The sequence below is a fragment of the Corapipo altera genome, unplaced genomic scaffold, assembly GCF_003945725.1.
Source record: "Corapipo altera isolate COAL_440 unplaced genomic scaffold, ASM394572v1 262, whole genome shotgun sequence".
Classification (NCBI taxonomy): Eukaryota; Metazoa; Chordata; class Aves; order Passeriformes; family Pipridae; genus Corapipo; species Corapipo altera.
In genome coordinates this window covers 76,099-100,262 of record NW_020885118.1, presented here as the reverse complement: position 1 = coordinate 100,262, position 24,164 = coordinate 76,099, and the positions used below count along the sequence as shown (strand labels likewise).

The 24,164-nt window shown below is 53.8% G+C and overlaps 1 protein-coding gene across 1 annotated transcript in view; it reads right to left on the bottom strand.

Moving 5' to 3' along the window:
* The window catches only part of STX1A (syntaxin 1A), a 51,606-nt gene extending 27,740 nt beyond the window's left edge, over positions 1-23,866 (bottom strand). Inside the window, exons 1-2 of the mRNA XM_027669944.1 lie at positions 23,751-23,866; positions 22,492-22,591 (exon numbers count right to left, since the gene is read on the bottom strand). Coding sequence (XP_027525745.1) covers positions 22,492-22,591; positions 23,751-23,771 — 121 coding nt within the window. The 5' untranslated portion in view covers positions 23,772-23,866. The remainder of the gene's footprint in view (positions 1-22,491; positions 22,592-23,750) is intronic.
* Positions 23,867-24,164: the final 298 nt, after the last annotated feature.

Sequence of the window (24,164 nt, the reverse complement as noted above, 5' to 3'; positions counted from 1 at the left end):
TGGGAGCTGTGGGAGCCGTGTGCCGTGGCAGGCAGTGCCATGGGAGCCATGAGCATCGGGAGCCATGGCCATGGCAGTGCCGACGTGCTCCCCAGCACGCTCGCTCCAGCCTCCCACTCCTCCCCGGCACAGCGTCAGCCGCCGGCGTCACTGCCCTGTCACCAGCCTTCCCACTGCGCTCAGGAATCCATCGGAGGGGAAATCTCCTCTCCAATGGAGGAGGGAACAGGGAATCCCAAAAAGCAAGGGGACTGCCGAGCCTCCCCGTTCTCTCCGCTTCACCGCCCCATCCTTCCCGCATTGTCCTTGCTCTGTGCCCTCGGAGGAGGGCAGGTGACCTCTGACTGCTCCAAAAAAAAAAAAGCAACGGACAAACTGGGAATGGTGGGAGGGCGGACGGAGGAAAAACAATGTGTCTTTAAAAAGCAAGATGCTGCTGAAATGAACGGAAAATAACAAAGACACTGGAAAGTCCTGCAAAATGATGTAAGGATACACTCGGGCTGTACAGGGAGAGGTGGAAAACAGGATGGATGCGGGTCTGGCATTGCACAGACCAACTGCCAAGAACTCACTTGCCCTCCTCAGCTGTTGCAGAGGAAATATTTTTGTGTCCTGTTGTCCCCCACACCTCCTCCTCAGCACCAACTCCCCCGCTCCCTACCCCGTAGCTTCTTCCCACTCCCTCCTGCCCCTCATCCCTGCAGCTTCTTCCCACTCCTTCCTGGCCCCCCCAGCAGGCTCCTCCCACTATGCTGGATTCCCCTTGCTGTCTGTCTCCCTTAATTACGGCTTCCCCAGCCTGCTCCCTCTCTGCACACTGGAATTCACAGAATCACAGAATCATTTAGGTCGGAAAAGACATCCAAGATCATTGAGTCCAACCTTTGACCAATTCACCCTCCCCTGCCACTTTACTCTCCAGATCCCTTCCTTTGCCAGGATTTGCCTTCCCCATTCCCTCCAGTCTTGGGGGTAGTTTTGGGCCCCTCGTGACAAGAAAGACATTGAGGGGCTGGAGCGTGTCCAGGGAAGGGAACAGAGCTGGAGAAGGGTCTGGAGCACAAGTCTGATGAGAAGCAGCTGAAGGAGCTGGGGGGTCTTAGCCTGAAGAAAGGGAGGCTCAGGGGGGACCTTCTCACTCTCTCCAACTCCCTGACAGGAGGGGGAAGCAAGGGGGAGGTCGGGCTCTTTTCCCAGGGAACAAGGGACACGTTGTGCCAGGGGAGGTTTAGATTGGATATTGGGGAAAATTTCTTTATGGAAAGAGTGATCAGGCATTGGAATGGGCTGTCCAGGACAGTGGTGGAGTCCCCATCCCTGCAGAGTTTTAAAAGATGTGTAGATGTGGCACCTGGGGACATGGTGGTGGCCTTGGCAGTGCTGGGGTGACAGTTTGACTCAGTGGTCTTGGAGGTCTTTTCCAACCCTAATGATTCCATTATTCTATCCCCAGGACCTCAGCAACCCCAACACAGACACAGCAGCCCCTCCTCCTCCTCCTCCTCCCCTGCTGGCCCAGAAGGGATTTCCCTCACTCTGCAGGGTGCTATTTTTACCTCTTAAAGAGCAGGTTTCTCTGGGGAGAATCCTTGGGGAAATCTTGCATTGGGGTATCTCCTAACCAGCTGTGGTCATGCCCAGAGCATTCTGTACATCACAGTCATGGTGCATCCTGGCCCTCCTCACCAAACCCTAAGAGACTTCTCCCCATCAACTGCCTTTTTCCAAGTTATCCTTCCCCATATTTGCAATCCCTCAATCCATGTCCAAAGCACTCCCATGAAGCCATGGGGCTGCTCCACACACAAAACACACAGCCAATGCCCACATTCCCACCAGGAGGTGCAGACAGTCTTGCAGGGCCAGCAATGTTCTCCTCCAACACTGCAGAGCCCAACTCTAACTCTCAGTGACAAGACAGCTCTAAAACAACCAGGTGATGCTCAGCTTAAAGACACCTAGGTGGTGCTCAGCTTTAACAAACCCATGTGGGGCTCAGCTCTAACACACCCAGGTGATGCTCAGGGAAGACAGCAGCACCCTCCAGCTGTTGCAGATGTGAAAAAGGCACTGCTGCCTGAGCCCACACCAATAGGGTGAATCCAACACAGCTCAGAGCAAGATCAGGCCCAGGAGAGGTGAAATCAAACAGGTGAAATCGAATTTGATAGGTTTAATCAAAGCATGATGTGCAAGGAAGGAAAAGAGGAAAGGAGAGTGTGTCTTGTTTTCCAGCAGGACACAGGATGTACGGGTATGTCACACCCACGCCATCGGGCTGGACACAGGGACCAGATGATTAAAGATATGGTTTGGGATTGGGGGAAAATGATGGATGAGTCCCATGTAGGGGTCAATCCCGGGGTGAGTTCCATTCAGTGTTTTCATTAAGAGCTTGCAGACTGGAGGAAAACCCACCCACCGGCTCGGGAGAGCTGTGCTGCCTTCACCTATCTGAGTGAAGGGCACACTTGATTAATGATAAATCCAGGCTAAAATCAATTGCAGACATACTGGAAAAGGACAAATCTCAGCTGGCTCCCAAGGAGAACAATAATCTAACAGTCAAATACAACTCCAGGACCTTGTATCCGCTCGTATGCTGGGAGGAGGTTCCAAGGAAGGCTGCAGCTGATGGCAGGATGATATGTGTGGGGATCAAAGGCATTTTTTTCTTGGGAAAGAGCAAATCTGAGCAGGAGTCAGGCAGACTGAGTCTCCCTGAGCTCAGCACAGCTCTGTGGTGAGGATGGGCAGTGTAGAGAGACAGGGGCTGTGATCCCACCTCTGAGCACAGCACTGACCCTCAGTCCCCACAGCGCTTCCACATCACCCAGACCAGGAGGTACCAGGAGAAAATCAAGTGCAACAGAGGCTAGAAAGCAGGATTTCACCCAAGGGAGGTCTAGAGATGCTGCCTGATCACTGCACCCCAGTGCTGGCCCATGGGAGAGCTGCCCACACACACAGCAGCCTGAATGCCACCTTATCTCAGCAGAAGATCTTGTTAATCCAATTTTCAGGAAGTTGGTGATCACTAATACTTGGCTTGCTGGCTTCTTGCAGTCTGTGGTTTTTGAAAACAGCTGTCTTTTCTCTCTCTGCATGTCCCTTCTCTCCATGTCCTGCAACACATGATGCTCTTCACATCCTTCCCCAGACAGCCTGCACACCGCAGGAGTAAGGAATAACCAGGAATAATGGGGTGAATCTCTGTAATGTTTTTGAGAAAATATCCCAGCTTTTCACACTGAATACAACACCCTGAGCAGTAATAGTTCAGGCTGGCATTACATTTCAGCATGATTCCACATGCACACACTGGCAATGGAGCTGTTCCCCTCTGGCACACCCAGCATCCCATCGGGATTTTCTCTTACCACTAATTATTACACATTAGGAACCTGCAAGGATTTAACAGCTCATTCCAAAGCTCTTCCTAGTTGTTTCAGCATCTCCCTCCTGCTAAGGCAAGGTGGAAACTTCTGCCCTCACACTGAAGATGCAGTGTGGCAGATGAAGCCCCCAGGCATCCTGACAGCACGGAGAGATGGAGGTCAGGACCCTGCCCCACCACCAGTGCTTTCCACAGACAGAACCAAGTGAGAGGGGAGGACACAGCTGGCAGTGCCTCTGCCAGCAAAGGGGGACAGCTCTGCAGCAGTTTTTATCCAGCACTTCCCCAGGGTTTGCTCTGATGACACTTAACGAGAGGCCACGACAACACAGGGCATTGGCCCTGACCGTGCACAGAGCAGCGTTTTGTCAACACCGTGGCCCGGCTCTGCCCACTCCCTCCTGACATTTCAATAGCTCTGCGGGAGCTATTTTGGTCTCTGCCGAGGGCAGAGCTCGACACAGGCAGCAGAGGAAGGGGGAGGCGAGAGGGATGCAGGAGGAGAAGCCCCCGGAGGATGCTCATGGGGGCACAGATGAGCATCACTGCTGTGTCCTGGGGCCCACCTGCCCCGTGCCCGGCCACAGGGACTGCTCAAGGGGAGGGCAGATTCACTTCCAGCCTGCCCCAGGCTGGGGGTTTGGGAAACTCCACAGGGCTGTCCTGGAGGAGGATATGGAACCACTCCACACAGGGAAACCAGCCCCGTCAAGCCCTTCCACTGTCCGCAGCAGCAGCAGCACCTGCACATCCCAGTGTGGACGGGCACAGGGTGAGTCCATGCCAGAGCAGGAGCAGCTCAGCAGAGCACCAGGAGCCTGCACAGCACGTCAGAGAATCACAAGATCATGGAATGATTTGGGTGGGAAGAGACTTTAAAGCTCATCTCATTCCAAACTCCCTGCCATGGGCAGGGACACCTTCCATGATCCCAGATTGCTCCAAGCCCTGTCCAACCTGGCCTGGAACATTTCCAGAGATGGGGCAGCCACAGCTTCTCTGCCCCTCTGCCAGGGCCTCACTGCCCTCACAGGGAGGAATTTCTTTCTAGTATCTAATCTAAATCTCTCCTCTTTTAGATTAAAATTGTTCCTATCACTATCTGCATGTAAAAAATCATACTCCTCTATTTTATAAGCCCCCTTTAGGCACTGGAAGGGGCTCTAAGGTCTCCCTGGAGCCTTTGCTTCCCCAGGCTAAAGAATCCCAGCTCTCTCAGCCTGCCTCCAGAGCTGAGGGGCTCTGTTAATTAGGAACTCCAGGCACACATAAGGAAGGAGAATGTTCTATGCCCCAGGTCCCATCAAGCCAGAATTGCTGCTTAAAACTTCAGGTCATGTTTTAGACCAACTTGGACATTTCAGAACTTGATGCCTCCAGGTAACTCAAATTGGTCTCAAAGTTGGAAATAGGAACACCAACCCCAGGATCATGGGATTATGGTCCTCCTGCTAGAGATGGAGCAAGGCAGCAGCAGCACTCCCCACAGCTGAGGCACTGGAGCAGCTGTCTGCAAGAAAACCCCACCACAGGCTCATAAAACCCTGTTTCCATCCCAAGAATTTGGATTTTTCACATAACAAATTACTTCAATCATAAAAATATGAATTTTTTTTTTCCCATTCCTCCTGCTGCTCAAATCCAGTGAGCTGATGGGAAGTCATTCCCTGCTGCTCCATTCATTTCAGTCACCACCTTCCCACCAGTGGTGGGTTCAGAGGTGGGTCCCAACAGGAAGCCCTTCACTAGCAAAGTTTAATGACTGGTTTCCTCACTTCAGGCTGCTGGAAAAAGCAGCTCAGAGCTTCTCTAGTGAGAGAGCAGGAGCTCCCCAGGGTGCAGGTGTTGTGAGCAGGACCCTGCTCAGGGCTGGCACAGCCATGGGCCCACCCTGGAAATGAAGCTATGATGGCAAACACTGACAACTCCTTTTATTAGCCTTGTTTCACGTAAAACTGAACAACAGGACAAACAAAAAGAGAACAAGATTGAGGATTCAGATGTCACTTCATTATCTTTCCAATTAAGAGCAAAAATTACGCATCCTTCCTGAGCTAAATCTTGAGAGCAGCTCCACTTGACGTGGTTCCACCACTGCAGAAGTGGAACTGCTAAGCAGGATCTTCATAAAACTCAGAGGAAAATAAGGTGGGTGATGTTCTGCTTACATTCTCCAACTCCCTTTCCCACCAGGCTGCTTTCCTGTAGCACCAGTAGCTATTAAAAGCCCTCGCAGTACTCTCAAGGCACAGAATTATCTTCCAGATTGGGAGCTCCAGATTCCCTTTGGTCATGGTGAGATATATAATCCACACATGGTGCCATTACCCACTGTCTCTGCAAGAACCCAGATGGATGCCAAGAATAAGGCACTTCTTATAGCTGAGGCATTTTTAAGAGACGTTTAACATGCCTTGCATAAACGTGTCCTACTTTCCGACTTGGGTTGAACACACATGAGTCACTCAGCTGCATCCTCCTAAAATCCCACACCTGTACAGAAAAATCCCACCTCCTTTCTCACACACCCAACCTGCTCAGGAAGGGGAGGGTGGCAAAGGCATGGACGTGTTTTATCATCGTGGTCCAAAACCTTTAAGCCCTCAACAGAAAAAAATGTTACTCCACATCATTGCCCAACGCTCCACAGAGTCACCTTCTACAGTCACCACAGGCAGAGGCTTTTACAGGTGAGCTAGTGTTCAGGAGCGACTTTGCCCCAAAAAACAAGGTGTCAGCATGAGGTTTCAATTGCTTTTCATAAAAAAAACCAGTAGGTGGGGTGACAAGAAGCGACGAAGAGACTTGGTGCTCCTTCCAAGCGGAGGTACAACAGGGAGGACGTTCCCCACCACACAAGGACAGGGCTCTGCTGCCTTCAGAGAGCAGATTTAGCACATGACTGGCTCCACTGTTCCTCCCACAGAAAGAGGAGCCTTTCAAGTCTCGACATTGCCACCTCTCCTCAAAACCTTCTCACTATACTAAAAAGGACAAGAAAGGAAAGGGCTGGCAGAGGTCACACCAGCCATGGTTTCTCACCGGTGGCTTTGGCTGACTGAGAGAACTTCAGAACTTCAGCCTTGTTTCTTCAATGAAAAGCTTCAAAGAGAAGTCCTGGCAGTCTGGGAAGAGCAGCTCCCTGCAGTTGGGAAGAGCAGGCAGCATCACAGCTCGTTCCAACAAGCCGAAGGCAAAGGGAGTATAGAAAAACCCTTCCAGCCAGTCTACCCCTGCTCTGCTTTTGACCCAGAAACTTTTTAAGAGAAACTTGTGTTTTTCTGTTCATTGATTAAATGCAGTAATGACAGAAACAAACTGCACTGTCTTCCCATCTCTGCTTCTTTGCTCTTGATAAATGCTAATGCACCCTGAGCTGCCCAAACTGCTCTCAGGGCTCCAGAGACTCCTCAGGGTCAGCTCCTTCTTGAACCCAGTGGCTCTTAACCTGAGGCTGAGGTCTTCTTTCCCCTGAGCCTTTGTATGATTACACCTTTTAAGGTAGCATTTAATTTAAGATATTAAAGACCAATAATTGTCTGCACTGGAAATTCAGTGAACTTGAAACCCTTCGGCACAACCCGTCCGGTTGTAAAAGCCCAACTTGTTTTTGCAGGTATTGAAATATTAATGCAGTAAAAAGCTAAGCAGTATTCAAAGCATGGACCACAGGCATGGAATGAGGGATGGCTTCACATCCTGGCACTAGAGGAAGGCTGGAAGAGACACAGGCTCAGTCTGCACGTGGGCATGTCAGGATTTGATTATTTTCCACCAAAACTTTCCCCAGAAGCCCTTCCCTTCATAGCTGTGGTTTGAGGGGCAGATAAAGAAGTTTCAACACTTGTGCCAGGCTAGATGGGGTTTGGATCACCATGGTCTAGTGGCAGGTGTCCCGTGAGCTTTAGGGTCCCTTCCAACCTAAACCATCCTGTGATTCCATGAAACCTACCACTTCTGATCAGACCTGAGAGGGAAAAGCTTCCAGCAGGCTCAGACTGGGGCCATGGAGGTCACAGCTACGAGAACACCAACAAAAAAGCCTCTGGGTTGTAGGAAATGGCATGCATGCACACACACTCAACATCTGCTTTGGAGATAATTTCCATCAAAAAAGACTAAAACAACATCAAGTGCATTTCAGATAAATAGAATCATGGACTCACAGAGTGGTTTGGGTTGGAAGGGACCTTAGAGACCATCTAATCCCATCCCCTACCATGGGCAGGGACACTTTCCACTATCCCAGGTTGCTCCAAGCCCTGTTCAACCTGGGCTTGGACAATTCCAGGGATGGGGCAGCCACAGCTTCTCTCGGCAAGCTGTGCCAGGGCCTCCCCACCCTCACAGGGAAGAATTTCTTCCCAATTTCTGAAGTGCTACTACCTCAGCACCACTTCGAGCCCTGACCACACCAGCCAGTTATCAGAACAATGATGGATCACCCTTCTTATTAAAAGTGTCCACGGAAGTGGTTCGCTGGAGGCTGGTAATAAAGAATATCTGCACAAGATGGTCTTCAGCTGTACACACATCAGTATTTACAGATCAGAAGCCAAGTCCTGACCTGTTGGATTCTACACCACTTGATTAATTATTTACCTCAAACCTAATTAATCATCCATTAACTCTTCGTGAGCTCTTCTACCAGCAGGGCACATTCATGAAGTGACTCAATAAATGCTTCCAACATCTACAGCTTCATGTGATTAAGAAGAAAAATCTTCCATGGCAGAGCCCCAGGGCAGACATCAGAGGCCACATCCCAGCTGCATTTTATCTTCTTTCCCTGACAATTCTCTGGCCTTGCCTGATCCTCTGTTATCCGTCCCGTGATGTTCAGTGCTTTTCCAGACAGCACTTTTTTTTTTTTACTTGCATCCAAAGCAACTCTTTTATTTGCATTTTTGCTAATAAACTGATAACTTGATTAGGAAAATACAGTTCTGCTCCACCTCTGTGGGGCCTGGAAACTCATTAACAGTACTGAGAGATAAGATGCTTAAACCTATTAAGCAGGCTCTGCTGGCATTAAAAACAAGCTCAAGATTTATGCTGCCTGCCCTCAAAAAACATCTCTCTCCAGCGGACACCAGCAATCAAGGCAGGATTGGCAGGCAGGGCTCCAGGGACACAGGAGAAGACATGGCACCATGAGGGAAGTGACAGGGCCATGAACAAGCTGTGTTCTTCTCCAAGAGCCTTTGGACCTAGTGCTGCCCAGCTGGAGCCTCCCCAAGAATCCTGCCTGAAACAGCAATAATTCATCCCATTTCTCCAACCACAGAATCACAGAATCATGTATATTGGAAAAGCCCTCTGAGACCACTGAGTCCAACCTTCCCCCCAGCACTGCCAAAGCCACCACTAACCCATGTCCCCAGGTGCCACATCCACATGTCTGTTAAACCCCTTCAGGGATGGGGACTCCACCTCTGCCCTGGGCAGGCTTGGGCTTGACCATCCTTGGCCACCCTTTTCCATGACAAAATTTTCTCCAATATTCTAAACCTCCCCTGGTGCTACTTGAGGTTGTTCCCTCTTGTCCTGTCCCTTGTTCCCTGGGAGCAGAGCCCGACCCTACCCTGCTTCCAACTTCCTGTCAGGGAGCTGTAGAGAGCAAGAAGGTCCCTCCTGAGCCACAGTCCATCACTGTCACTAACATAGTGCAAGTGTTGCTACTGGGCTGACAGATTAATTTCCCCATCCCTATCAGCCAACATCTGCAAACATTCCATATTCAGGCTGCTGAGTCTGGAATATCCACCCAAAACCCATCTCTCATCCCTCAGTCACAAGCCAGGATTTTATGGTAACACCTCCTCAGCCCACGTGTCCTCATGTCACCGTCTCCAGAGGAGACTGGTCCAAACACAGCACACCATCATCAACTGGAGAGGAACTGGAGCGTGCTAACAACATGACAAGTCCCTGCAAGGAGAGCCCAGCACTCCACTGATGCAGGAATCACATCCACGAGCCAGCCACATCAGGCAGAAGGTCTCAGGTGTGAGAAAAATCATCCAGCAGTGTCACATCACATGAATCCATCCCCAGACCAGGACCCCCCTGTCAGGGCAGCCCTGGTGGGCTGGGTGCCCCAGCTGAGCGAGGGGGTGTCCAGGGTGTGGGCACCCCTGGGGTGTGGGCTCAGGGCTCCATCCCACCCTGAGCACATGGAGCTGCAGAGCATCTGGAACACGCACCTGGTGAGCATCCACGGATGATGGGCAGGGGGTCCCAGCCCTGATAATTTAACAGCAAATTGCAGGGGTAGGAGCCAAGCGACAGGTCAAGGGGAGTTTTTGCTCCTTCAGAATGATCTCCAGCTCATAAGCAGCTGGAAACAGCAGAACCTTTTCATGATGTTTCACTTCCCATTGCTCCCCATATTTGTGATTTCTACCTGCCTGCTGAATTCATTTGGAAATTGCTCAGGGCCCCTTCCCTAGCTCTGCTCCAGCTGGAGGAACAAAACCCAGGGCTGGCACTCACAGAATCATCACCTGAGGTGGAGGGGCTGCCCAGTGACAGTACCCAGAGATGTAGTACCCTCTGGCCAGTACCCAGAGATGCGGGTCCCAGTACAGCTGGGTCAGACACACTGCTGGGGCTGGGGAGTTCAGGAAGGATTTGGGATTAATAGGGTGCAATGCAGCAGCCCTGGCACGTGCACAGCCCCTGCAGAGCCCAGAGGGTACAGGGATGCAGGACCCACAGCTCAGCCATGTAGTCAGAGGGTTTGTGCTAGGGCTGTATCTGAGAGGCTAAATCTTCACATGGACAACTGGGAGGCACCCTGCTCCCAGTGGGAATGGCTCCTCTCCTGTGCCCCTCTCTGCCTGCTGGAAGCTTGGCCATGACCTTGAAGGTTCAAACTAGTACAGAGACAAGACAGACACTGGTGGAGGCAAGACAGCTTCCAGCACGGCTGCTGAATCACGGCTGCAGTGAGCTGGCACTGAAGAGGAGCTTGTGGCCAGAGGGAAAGCTGGGGGGACTTGGGGAAACTGGAATTACAAAGGGAGGAGGTTGATGGATGGATGGATAGGGAATTGGCTGGATGGTCACATCCAAATCGTTGCAGTGCAAGAGGAAATCAGTAACAAGTGATGTCTCTCAAGGGTCTGTGCTGGGACTAGAACTATTTCATACCTTCATCAGGACACAAGCAGTGGATTGAGTGAACCCCCAGCAAGTTTGTAGATGGTACCCAGTTGAGTGGTGCCATCAATGGGCTGGAAGGAAGGGAGAGCATCCAGAGGGACAAGCTGGAGCAGTGGGTCTATGGTAACCTCATGAGGGTCAACCAGACCCCAGGCAAGGTCATGGACCTGGGTCAGGGCAATCCCCAGTACCAGCAAAGACTGGGGGATGGATGGAAAGGGATAGAGGGATGGATGGAGAGCAGCCCTGTGGAGAAGGACATTCCAGCTGAAGTTCCATTTGCCAAAAGACATTTGGGACATCAGTGACCCCTGTGTAGTCCTTCAGTTCCCAAAGGCTGATGTTTTTTCTTGGAAACAGAGCTCAGAGTCTGACATTGAAACTTATTTATTCGAGCTACGGAAAACAAGAAGAAAAACCTCAGACGCTGACTCAACCCTTTCCTGATTTTCTAGAATTTTTTCAACTCTGACCAATAAAACCATTTGCAGCAGGTGTGACAGGACGGGGCAGGACACAGGAGGGAGGGAGGGAGGGATGGATGAAGGGATGGAGGGATGGATGGAGGGATGGAGAGCACCCTGTGGAGAAGGACATGACTGTGACTCAGCCATGGGAACTGGCAGACCAGAAGGTCAAGTGTGTCCTGGGCTCATCCCCAACAGTGTGGGCAGCAGGCAAGAGAAGAGATGATCCCCCTCTGCTCTGCTCTCCTGTGACCCCCCCGGAGCTGCCTCCAGCTCTGAGGTCCATGCACAGTGCAATGGGGTTAAATTGTAGAGTCAGGTTGGACTTGGGGAAGAAATGTTGGACCATGAGGGTGAGACAGTGCACCTCCATGGTGGGGAAGAAGGCAGGACACACACTAGTCCGGGCACTGGAACATGCATGAAGCCAACCCCTCCATGCCAGGCCTGTAAGTCTTCCTCACACTCCCAAATCCCCTTTGCCAACAGCTCAAGCTGGGCAGAAGGAAAGGGAACAACCTTGGATATGGCAAAGGAGCCTGACAAGGGGGAATAAAAATAAACTCCAAGTCCTGACTGAGCTTTTGGACAGCTCCCGGCCCCAAACACTGCCCAGCTCAGGAAATGGGAGGTCCCAGTGGTACCCAGTAATGTCCCACAGACACCTGGCTGTGTCCCTACGTGTGGGTGGCCTGGATGGTCAACACCAGCGTGCCAGCTCTGCCAGTGGGATTCCAAGCCCTCGGATGGCAGGCAGGCAGCTCTGGGCAGGCAGCAGGGCTCTGCCTGCACAGGCTGGGGCTGGCAGCTGCCAGAGCAGCCACCGCTCTGAATCGGCAGCTCCCAGGCACTTCCAGGAGGCAGAGCCCTGCCAGGCATTTCCAGGAGGCAGAGCCCTTCCACCCAGCTCTCTGCAGGACTCCCCGTAACGACAAATGGGCAGCAGTGCCCCCGCGGTGATTACTCATCTTCCTGGGATGCAGGGAATCGTTATTTCCCACCCCCCGTGCAGCTGCTGCCGCACCCACGCGCAGCCGGCGGCACCCCCGGACCCACCGCGGGTGCAGGAGGAGGGCAGCGGGCAGAGACCCCGGAGAGAGGGGGCTGGAGGGTAGGGGCTGGCACGGCCTGAGGGGAGAGCAGGCAGGAGCCTCATGTGCAAGGCGGGCGGAGTGGCAGGGATATAAAACGCAGGGATTTTGGGGAGAGTTCAAGGGGAAATGGGAGGTATTTGCTGTGTGGATGTTTTCTCCTAAAACAAGCGCTGAAACGATTTGGAATGACAGTCAAACACTTGATTACTGCAGTGATTCCACCAAACCTACAGCAGCACTGTGTGAACTGCCTTTAAAAAGGAACAGGATTATCATAGAATCATGGAATCATTTAGGTTGGAAAAGCCCTCTCAGAGCATCAAGTCCAACTGTTAACCCAGTGCTGCCAAGGCCACCACTAAACCCATGTCTCCAAGTGCCACATTTACACATCTGTTAAATACCTCCAGGGATGGGGACTTCACCACCCTGGGCAACCTGTTTCTATACCTGACCACCCTTTCCACGAAGAAACTTTCCCCCACCTTGCTACAACCTCCTATCAGGGAGTTGTGGAGAGAGAGAAGGTCCCCCCCGAGCCTCCTTTTCTCCAGGCTGAGTCCCCCCAGCTCCTTCATCAGACTTGTGCTCCAGACCTTTCCCCAGCTCCATTTCCATCTCTAGACATGTTCCAGAACCTCAATGTCTTTCTTGTCATGAGGGGCCCAAAACTGAACCCAGGATTTGAGGGCAGTGGGCAGGGCATTCCCCTGCCAGGTAGATGTGCCCAGTGCCAGGTTTGCCTGAGGCTGAGGCAGAACAGCTCATTTCACCAGTTCCTGCCAATTCCCAGCCTGACCTGCTCAGACACTGGTTCCCTGACCTGGTTTTCTGAGGAGTTCTGCTCTGCACTAACTGGTCAGGGATGGGACAGGCACCCCTTCCCATCCTGATGTCAGACCCACTACCCAGCTGGGCTCCCTGGCTGGTGCTCCCCGGGGCTGTCAGGGCTTCACTCTCTGCAGGAGTGTCTCAGAGCTGATCCCATCACTGTCCAACCTGCTCTTCCAGCAGGCCACCCAGTCTCCCACTGGGTATCCTGGCTGTTAGGCCCTTAGTCCCTCTTCCAGTTTCTCCTCAATGTCTTATCAGTTGATGTAGGCAAACCATGGGCAGCCAAACTGACCACAGCACGTGCAGCATTCACTCCACAAGATCCAGGGACTCTCTGTTTCTGACTGATGAAGCCCAGACAAAACATTATCCAACAGGTAAGAGGAAGCACTTCTGTCAAGCTCCAGTACTGTCCAATGTGAAGTCACTCTCTCTACAGCCACTGCCTTCCCAGCTACCTGAAACCTGATGGGTTTTCACCAGTAATTCCTCCTCAAGCTGTTCTCAGCAGTTTCCCACTCAGCATCCCTGACTTTTTCAGCTCTCAGTAATTTAGCTGTAGCTTTGTAGAGTCAGTTCTTGGAACACCCCCAACAGCAGGAGCCCCTGGCGTGCCCACAGTGGGATCCCCATGGGCAATGCTGGGGACCCAGGAGATCCCAGGACTTCTGGCCACCTTCCTCCTGTCCCTGCCCAGCTCTGCTGGCCAGATCCTGCTGCTCCTGCACTCAGCATGCCTAGAAAGCACCAGAGCCTTCCCCGCATCAGAGTAATCCTGGGAAACAGTAACAGGATTTAGGGCTTGTTCATCTCAGCCCTCCTAAACCCATTTCTGCAGATAAGGGATTATCCCCAGCGTCAGCACCGAGACAATGGAGATTCAGCAGGAGAAGGCTGAGCTCCACCTGCAAAGGGAACAGCGCTGGGTCTGGATGGGGCCTGATGAACAGCATCCTCCTCCCTCTGGGGTCTCTGCCCCTCTCTGCCTGCACAGTGGGAAGCCACAGTGCTGTGTGGCACGGCCCATCCAGCGGGGACACGGCTCCGAGGGGTGTCAGTGCAGTGACAGCCGTGGTGACACAGGCGAGCAGGGCAGGGTTGGCCTCCTCACCGTGCAGACACCAGGCTGCCACCCCTGATCCCGCTGTTTCCTTCTCCCAGCCCTTCCCAGAGCAGCACCACACCTCTGCTCTTTCACCCTCTGGTCTTCATGTCCCACTCGCCCACCACTCTGTCAACACCAAGCCTGAGAGCCAAAAGCTTTAGGAATCCCAGTCATTTTCTGGCCACGAGGAGGACAGAAGGGATGGGGAAGGGATGGGGAGGGATCCCGGCTGCTGGAAGATGAGAGAAATTCAACCACAGGGCAGAGTCAAAAGCAAGTGACACCCAGGAGTGGTGTCCCTGTGCCACTCAGCATCCCACCCCGCGGGGGCCAGCACTGGAGCAGAGCTCCTGGCTGCTGCAGAGGGGCCTCTGGCTTCTCTTCTCCCCTTGGCACACATGGCCCAGCTGGCACCAACTGCTCTGAATCCATCAGGAAGAGGAAAGGAGATCCCAAGGCCATCATGTGCCACAGGAGGCCCCCCCAGCCCACTGTGCCCATCACTGGCCGGGGGTGCCCTGGACTGGGGCTGAGCTCTGCCAGCCCGTGCTGAGGGCACAGCTGCCATATCCCCTCACGTTTTGGCTCCTTTCCCTTCTTCTTCCCTTTCTTCCTATCACCTTGGGCCAAAAAACTCAAGCTGCAGGAGAGGGCCAGTAGCCTTGCTGTGCAGCTGGGACCACCAGCACGGCACAGCTCGGCCTGGCTCAGCTCACCCACCTGCCTGGATCCCAAGGACCAGCCAAGGCTGGAAAGCACAAGGGAAGCAGGGCCAAATTCACATGCAGACAAGAGGAGAAAGCAAAGAGAGACAGGAGGGTGCCACAGGCACCAGGCAGTGATGGTCCCATGTCCCCTCACCCCCAGAGCTCCTCACCTCCTGCTCTGCCCCAAACCACCCAAGGACACAGTAAGGACAGGGGCTGTGGCACCAGCCTGGGTAATGCTGCTGCCAAAGGCAGCAAAAGGCACAAAGCCAAGGAGCCACAGATCCCTCTTGCACTACAACAGGAGCAGCAGCACCTCTGGCAGCAAGGATGGACTCCTGCTCCACAGTCACCTCTTTGCTGCCCGTCACACACCAGGCTCTGGGGTGCAGCAGCCCAAAGGAGATAAAGTTTTCCAGCAGCAGTGATAACACATCTTCCAGGAGTATCACTAACCACTTGGTCTAAATTAAGCCCAAAATAATTACAGAGCAGCTGATTTGGATTCTTTTTTTCCATGTTGCCATGATTCAGACTCCAGTTAATTGATATTTACTCTGCACTCCATGTGGTGGATCCCCCAGCGCTGCTCAGGGTGATGGAGCAGACAATGGGTGCTGGTGATCACGAAGCTGGAGTGTGGGGTGTGGGGAGGGGTGTGGGGAGGGCCTGCATGGGAAAAAGGATTCTCACCTGGGATAACACATGGTATGTTCAAGGAAATACAAAAGAAAAAGCCACGGAGGAACAGGAAGAGAGGACAGAGATGTCCCAGGCACCCTCACTGCAGCACTGGGATGATGAAGAGCAAGTCCATGCATCCTATTCCTGCAGGCAGCACCTGAGGGCTGGCAGTGGGTGTCACCGTGCTGGGCATGACAGGGCTGTGGGAGCTTCACTCAGGTTTGTGCTGAGTGGTGGCAGTGGCCAGAGAAACTGAGGACCAGCACGAGCATCCCTGCATCCATGGCATGAGCAACCCTGGCATCCACAGTGTGAGCATCCCTACACCCACAGTGGAGCATCCACTGTGAGAGCATCCCTGCATCCACAGCATGAGCATCCCTGCATCCACAGCATGAGCAACCACAGCCTGAGCATCCCCACACCCACAGCCTGAGCACCCCTGCAGCCACACTTGCCCCTGCTCTGCCTGCACCCCATGTCACCCACAGGATCAGTGCTGGGAGGACTGGGCTGGTTTAGAGCTGAAGGGCAGCATTTTGTCAGCTTGTTCCCAAAGACCCTGGGGAGGGCTGGACTGCCCACCCCCTGGACAGCTGTGTTCACAACCCAAATACAGCTGAGCCCCTTACTCACACACAGAGGGGCCACCATGACCCACCAGCCCTCACTCTGTCCAGGTCCTTCAAACACCCATCACCTGTGGGCGCCTGAGCCCAGCACCCACTACCTGAACACAGGAAATCCCCATCCCATCCCACACAGGCAGATTCCAACTTCCAGGGGAAGTCTGAAAAGCTCAAGAAATGCTGACCAGCAGCCAGGGCCCCCCAGAAATCTTGAAGACCTTATGCCCTGGGGTACCTCAGCCCTTCAAAATCAGAGCTGGGATTGTGCAAAGCCTGTGCAAAGCACCTGAGTTGCTGCAGGGACCCACCAGGATGAAGCCAGAAGGGCAAACAGCTATTTAAGCTAAATATATTTGTTCTTGGGATGACGTTGGTACAAAAATCGATCGTAAACAGACTCAGGCTGTAAATAAGAAGATGGGTCCTGACCACCATCCTAAAGCAGCCCTTCAACAAGGATTACTGGCAGGAGAAACAAAACTCATCCAAGATGGAGCTGGAGCAGTGCATGCAAGGGTGACAAAAAGCATCTGTGTGACGTGGGGACAGGATGCAGCCACCCGAGGCAGCCTGAGGACAGCGTGGTACTGCCACGGTGGCCATGGGCTGTGTTAGCACTGCATTGCTCAGGATGTCCAGGCCAATTGAGGTGCTGGAGACACTCTGTGGGAGCTCCTGGATCCCCTGGTGGGCAGAGGAACCCAATCCCTGCACCAAACATTCCTCCAGTCTCTACATCACACACCAGGTCTGGTACAAGTGCAGCCAGAGCTGCACTGAGCACAAGTGCAAAGGCAGGCTGAGAACACCTTCTCTTAGGGACCTGCCTGGAGGAGGGAGAAGCAGGATGCAGGGAGGCAGGATGCTGAGAGCCACAGGGGCAGTGGCACCTGCTCCAACTGTCCCCATGAGTGCCTGCTCTGCTCTGGCTCTGCTGCCACACCGTGCCCTTCCCACCCCAACGAGGCTGCTGGTGGGGACCATGACATCCACCAGCTGCACTGGTGTGTCCCCCAGCCCCAGTCCCACCCCAGGGGCTGCAGGAAGCAACCAAAACCATCCAGCCTCCCTGTGCCACTCATGAGTTTGTCCATCAAAGCCACTTCATACCTTGCCATCCAACCAGGCCAAGGGCAAGGTCCTGCACTGGGTTGGGGCAATCCCCTGTGCCAGCACAGACTGGGGAATGGATGGACGGATGGATGGATGGAAAAGAAAAAAGAAAGTCAAGTGTCTCCTGGGTTGCAGCCCCAGCAGTGTGGGAGGCAAGTGAGGGAAGGGATGCTCCCCCTCTGCTCCAGTCTCCTGAAGCCCCCTTAGAGTTGCCTTCAGTTCTGGGGTCCCCAGCACAGGACAACAGTGTTAAACTGAATGAGGTTGGGATCAGGTTGGACACAGGGAAGAAATGTCAGACCAGGAGGGCCTGGCACAGGTTGCCCAGAGAAGCTGAGGCTGCCCCATCCCTGGAAGTGTTCAAGGTCAGATTGGACGGGGCTTGGAGCAACTTGGTGTAGAGGAGAGTGTCCCTGCCCATGGCAGGGGGATTGGAACAAGATGATCTTTGAAGGTCCTTCCAACCCAAACCATTCTATTCACCACTTTGTGAATCTGTCCCTGCTTCAGGCCAGACCTGAGCTGGATGTGACTGAGGCAGGGACAGCTCCAATAAGGCTGCAGACAAGAGGTGAGAGCAGCAAGGTGAATGGGAGGACATGTTGCTTTGCTTTCTGCTTCCAGGACACGCCCAGACACCTTTTGCCAGGTTCCTTGCTTTGCTGGGGTCTCATTTGCTTCACCACAGCTCCAGTTCCCCTCGCCTCCTTCTTCAAGGTCTGCTGAAGTCTGGGCTAGCTCTGATTTCCCATCCCAGGGAAGCTGGGACAGGCTGCAGAGAGGGTGGAAGAGCAAAGAGAAGGCAGGAGAACAAAGTAAGGCTGAAACCCTTGCCTGTGCTCTCCACTGCTCCTCCCAAAGGACCATCACACACCCCTGAGCCTGCAGCCTCCAACACACTATGACTGGTCTTCAAGGTCCTCCCTGCCCTGGTGGGACCAGGCACCAGGGGGAAAGTACCCCCAGAAAAACCACTGCATGGTGGGAAGTGGAGTTGAAAGGGCAAAGAAAGTTGTGTCCAAGGAGAGCAGCTCCACCAGGAACCAGCTCCAGCAGCACCTGAGCAGCAGCTCTTCAGGGCACAGCAGGCTTCCCACTGGGACACACACCAGAAGGACTGCTGAGACATGAGGTTGTGCTTACAGGAGAACGTGAAGATGTCTCAGAGGGGTCCAGCCAGTGCCTCTGCACCCAGACAGCTCCAAATTGCCTTTTTGGCACCAGCCAGTGCTGCCTCAACACATCAGACAGAGGTGAGCAGCTACAGTTTGTCTCCTTGCCCACCTGGCACGCCTCTCTGCCAGGAAATGGTCTGCTAGGAATAAGAGAGGCCACTCTCCAAGGAACTCAAATCTCCTCCAGCAGCCAGAGAGCCAACAAAGTCACCCCGGCCCTGCACCCTGGGGTCCAACACCACCACCTCGAGCCTGCACAGCTAAAATTATGAAGCTGGAGGTCAAGTTTCATGGAACTGAACCTCCCCTTTCATCCTGGTACAGCCGTAATGGACCTACTTCCAGGTCTGAAATACTCATTGGGTCTCCCGAAGCCTGCGGAGATGGGCTGAGCTGACAGGCTGACAGACACAACTTGGGATTTGAAGATTTGACTTGGGATTTGAAGATTTACGTTCCCAGAGGCGATTCATTGAGCAAACAGCATCCGTTACATAACGCAGCACCGGGAGCGGCGGAGGGCGGCCACTGGCGGGATGTGATGCTCGGAGAAGAGGGGTGGCAAAGGAATCCTTCCTGACCACTCCAGGAAAAAATTAAACATTATTCCACTCCTCGCTGATTGGAACACCACCCAAAGCCACCTCCTCTGGGTTGTGACCTGGACTGAGGAGGATCGGCCTGCTTCCAGCGCCAGGAGTAAAAACAAGCGCTGCAGCTCAACGGGAAGGATTTTAGGAACGGATTTACCAAGAGCTGTGACTCAAATCTGGAGTAGCAGCAGCAATGGCCCCGACCCAAGGAGAAACACAGCCCCTCAGCTTCCCCAGCCCCACCGTGACACTGCCCAGCTCAGCGGGGAGACCCTCCCTGTGCCCCTGCAGCCGGTGCGAGTCTGTCAGAGCCCAGGTAGGGGCTGTCACCTCACCGGCTCGGTGGCAAAGCCAGCCAGCTGCCCACCCACTGGGCTCCAAAATAAGCCCAAGCAGCAGTGGCAAGGCAGATCCAAGAACAGTCTGTGCAGCCAGAAGAGGGATCAGCGGGGAGGGGAGGGATGAGCCTTTCTGTGAGATACGGATCCAGCCCTGCGCCTCCGCCGCACGCCAGGCAGGTGGGTGAATCCAGGTCTCACACAGACACCTGGACCTTAACTTCTCCTGCAACAGCAGAGCACCAAGGGCTTGCAGCTGCCTAAGCACAGACATTTAAGAAGTAGATTCCAGTGGGATTGCACCTGTGGAGTCCCTCTCCTCTACTAGTGATCCTGAAACAGCAGCAATTCACCCAGCAGCCACTACACATCCCTCCATCCATCCCTTCACTCAGTGCTCCAACAGCAACTCCAAACACTGCCCATCCATTCCCCAAATTACCAGCCCAGCTCTGTCCCAGTCTTCTAAAGCCCCACTCAAAGGTTTTCCAGCTCCGGGAGGGACTTGCTGGTGGTGTTTAAGGAGTTTGTATCTGACAGAGAAGCTACACCCACACCAAACCAAGCTGCACAGCACATGTGCCTCCAGACAAGAATGAGAAGTCCGTGACTTCCTTCTGATTCCCTGGAGGAACACTTCCCATCATCTTGCAGTGGAGGTTCCACATGATGCTAAAGTGCTTAGAGATCACTAAGAAATAACTGAGGTGCTGTTCCAGAGGGCACAAGCAGCATCCCAAATCCCTGCAGAGAGCAATGTCTTGCCCTGATGGCCATTCCAGACATCATTCCTTGCTATTGTTAAACAGCAGACATCAGTGAGCCCACCCCAAAACCAGCCTCTCACCACCTACACTTTAGTGGTCTTTGGCTCCCTCCCCCTCCCATGCCTCATGGGAACCTTGCTTCTGGATTTCCAAATTAATCTCAATAAATTCACTGCCCTGGGTTACAACAAGTTTCTGCATTAATGAGCAGGTTCTCTGCATGCTCAGGAGGAGCACAGGAGGGTGGGGGTGAGGCTGCCAGCACAGACAGACATGGACCCGGCAGAGCAGGTTCAGAGGAGGCCACCAAAATTATCCAAGGCCTGGGACAGCTCTGCCATGGAGAGAGGGTGGGAGAGTTGGGGCTGTGCAGTCTGCTGGGGAGACCTGAGAGCCCCTTCCAGAGTCTAAAGGGGCTCCGAGAGAGCTGTAGAGGGCCTTTGGACAAGGGATGGAGAGACAGGACAAGGGGGAACAGCTTCACATTGATAGAGGGCAGGGTTAGAGGGGATATTGGGAAGAAATTCTTCCTTGTGAGGGTGGTGAGGCCCTGGTACAGGTTGCCCAGAGAAGCTGTGGCTGCCCCATCCCTGGAAGTGTCCAAAGCCAGGTTGGATGGGGCTTGGAGTAACCTGGGCTAGTGGAAGGTGTCCCTGCCCATGGCAGGGGGTTGGATTGGATGAGCTTTGAAGGTCCCTTCCAACTCAAACCACTATGTGATTCTGAGTCTATCCACCACTGATCAGTCCTGTTGCACCACAATATTACAGAACACTGATTTCTGAATGTGTGGACTCTTCTTTTCCTGCCTAAACAGTTCTTGGCATGACAAACTGAATTCTCTACAATACCAAGGCAAGGTAACACTGTAAAACAAAACCAGAAGCACTCCCAATGTCCTGGAAGCTTCTGGAAGCCACAGCAACATCACTGCATCCTGTTCACTGCAGATCTCAGACTTTTAAATAGATTATTATGCTTTCAGGCCACGAGAAACCCTTTGCAGCCCCGAGCAGACCCCGTGCCACTGCAGCAGCCAGGAGCAGTGACAGCAGGAACACTGCAACATCTTACAGTGCAAGCACAAGAGCCTGGAGGATGATTGAGCAACAGTCTGGGACACGTGAATTCCCTCGAGAAAATCCCTCACTTCCAGGCTTGGCTAAGGAAATTTTAGCTGAGGAGCAGCTGCCAGGAGAGGGAAGCCTGAGACAACTTAGGAAGGGCCAGTTCTTCCAAGTAATTACAATATCTACTGATTTGACATGGGCTGGACGCAAGGCAATGTGTGTGTAGGCACCCCCCTGGGGCCTCTAGGAACAATTCCATGTGCAGACATGGAATTGCACTGAGCAAACGAGGAGAAGTTGATGGAAAAAGGGTAGATGGCAAGAGGGAGACCTGGTCTCAGCTTTCCAGCCCCCAAGCACCCCCCCTGTGCCAGCCTGGGAGCACAAGCAGCACTCAGACCACGAAAGCAACACCTCTGTCAAGGACAAGGGCTACCAGCAGCTTGGGGCCATCCTGCATGGTTGGCCCTGCAGCACCCACCACCCCTGTGACAACATCATGAGGGAGGCAGGCAAAGGAGAGCCCACCTGGGCTCGTGGTGACACTGAAGACTGGGTTTGGAGCAGCACAGCTGTCCCAGTGCTGTCCCTCAGTGGGTGAGCCTGGCCAGAGTCCAGCCCCACTCCGCAGTGCCCAGCCCTGCTCTCCCTGCACAACTCAGCCCCTTGGTCCCACCCACTCCCCAGCCAGGCATTTGTAGACAGCGAAGCTGGAAAGTCTCTGCTGACCCCACCACCCCCAGGGCCAGCTCCTCTGGCTCCCCTGGGAGAGCACTGGTCCCACCTGGGGACAGGGGACCTCAGCACCCACAGCTCTAACTCTGCCAGATCCCCCAGACTCTCAAGTGTTGCTACCTCTTGGGTGCTGTGATCCCTAACTCTGGTTCCTGGCAACAAATCTCAGGAACACAAGACTGGGGAAGAAACAGGTCTGGAAGAGACAGACTCTTCAGCCAGCCAGCAACAAATCATCCTCAGGACAGAGACACAGAGTCCCAAGCGCCCACCATGGGCTGCACCATTTCTGGGCCAAGCAGGTTCTGGCCCATCCACAGACCCTCCCAGGCTGCCCGTGGCAAGACAACAGCCAACCAGCACAAAAACAGCCACTTGCTCTTTCCAGCCTCCACGCTGCCCCATTCCTTCAGAAATCCCCCTCTGGCAGCCTCACTGGACCCTCACCACCTCACAAGGTCTCAAAGCCGCCAATCACCCCTCCACCTTCTCCCCAGGCAGGTCCCAGCTCTCCTTGACCATCCAGCCACAGCCCCCTGCAGACACAAGGAATTCTGCCTGGCTCCAGCCACCCCTCAGTGCCCAGCCCGTGGGACACACAGAGGTCACTCACTCTCGTCGGGGTTGGGCGAGGCGAGGATGGCGCTGTGCTTCCTCTTCACCTCCTCCACGTTCTCCGAAATTTTGTCGATGAACCCTCGAATTTCTTCCACCTGTGGAGGCAGGCAACAAGACAGGTGGTCTGTGACAGACCTGGACTTTTGGAAAGTAGAGGGATTATTGAACCCTATCCCAAAGCAACCGTGATATGTCTGAACCACAGCAAACGCCCTCCTGGATGAATATTTTCCAGCTGGAAACTATAGGACCAGTGAGGAATCGGGCCTTTGCCATCCCAGCAGCCAGCTCTGCAGTCACAGTGGTGTGATACAGACTGTATGTCCTGTATCCTTTGTGATGCACTGAGAAACTTTGGGCATTGATATAAATCAGCATCAAATCTGATTCCCAGACTCTGCCCCTCTGCCAGAACGCTGCTGAGGCTGCACAAGGTGAGGCTGGCTCAGTCCCCCATTGCTCTTCACTCCAGGGGCTGAGAAGCCCAGTTTGTTCCTCACCCCCCAGCCCAGGGAAGAAATGTTTCCCAGCAAATCCAAGCTGGCATCTTCCCTGCACTTCTGTACTACAGGGAGACACCGGCATCGCCAAGAGGGGAAACCTCTCCTGTGCTCTCTGCCTGCCAGGCTACCCACCCTCCAGCTCTGTCTTCTCCTTTGGCTCACACCACCCCTTTGCTCATCTTCCTCCACCTGCACATCAGATTTCTCCCAGTCCCCACTCCATTGCCTGCATGGATCCACTTTAACACCCCCCACACACATGCCAAGCTAAGGGTGTGCTAAAAATCTGCATGCAGATCTTACAGCCACCCACATGCCAGAACACAACCTCTTGTTTGGGAATGGGAGGCACAAAATTAAATCAGTCCCATGCAGAGACTGCTGCTCCACAGAGGTGCTCTGGGGAGAGGTCCAAGAGCTGGGTGTGAGGCTCTCCTGCCCCCATCACCTGGGCATGCTGCCCTGGTGAGTTCTGGAGGAGCAGGAAAGCATCCATAGGGTCAGGTGAGCCCACCACAGCCTGAGGTCAGCAGGGAAGCCTTGTTCCTGATGTTCAGCACTCAGAGTATAACCCCCAAGGACCTTGAGCATCAGCTGAGCAGCACCAGCCAGGGCAGGACTCTCATCCCCATCCCAAGTGCTGCTCCCTGACAGTGGTAGGAGCCTGGACCATGGCCCCACAACCCACTCTGGCACCAGCAGAAAGGTCTGAACCAGCTTCAGAGCTGCAGTGGAGGAACAAACGTCTCACCTGCTCAAAGAACTCGTCCATGAAGCGATCCCGGTCCACGCTGACGGTGACTTCATCATCATCATCACTGTCCTTCGCCTGCAGCGACACGGAGAGAGAGAGGCATCAACAGGTGCTTCCTGCAGAGTTCACAGCTCCATTTCAGGAGCTCCTCAGGGGCATCTTCCCCTTCTCCTTTGCTCACTTACTCTCAGGGGCTGGGACAAACACCAGCCAGAGTGTGGGACACCCCAAGTACTGCCATACCAAGCACCAGGGACACTGAGAGAGCACAGAATGAACAAATCCAGAAGTGAGGGAGAGCCAAAATCCCAGCAGCCAGTGCCCCATGGCGCAGACCCCACAGCGAGCATGGGACAGGGATAAGGACACCACTGCATCCACAGGGAGCTGGAGCGGGAGCTTCATGGGCTC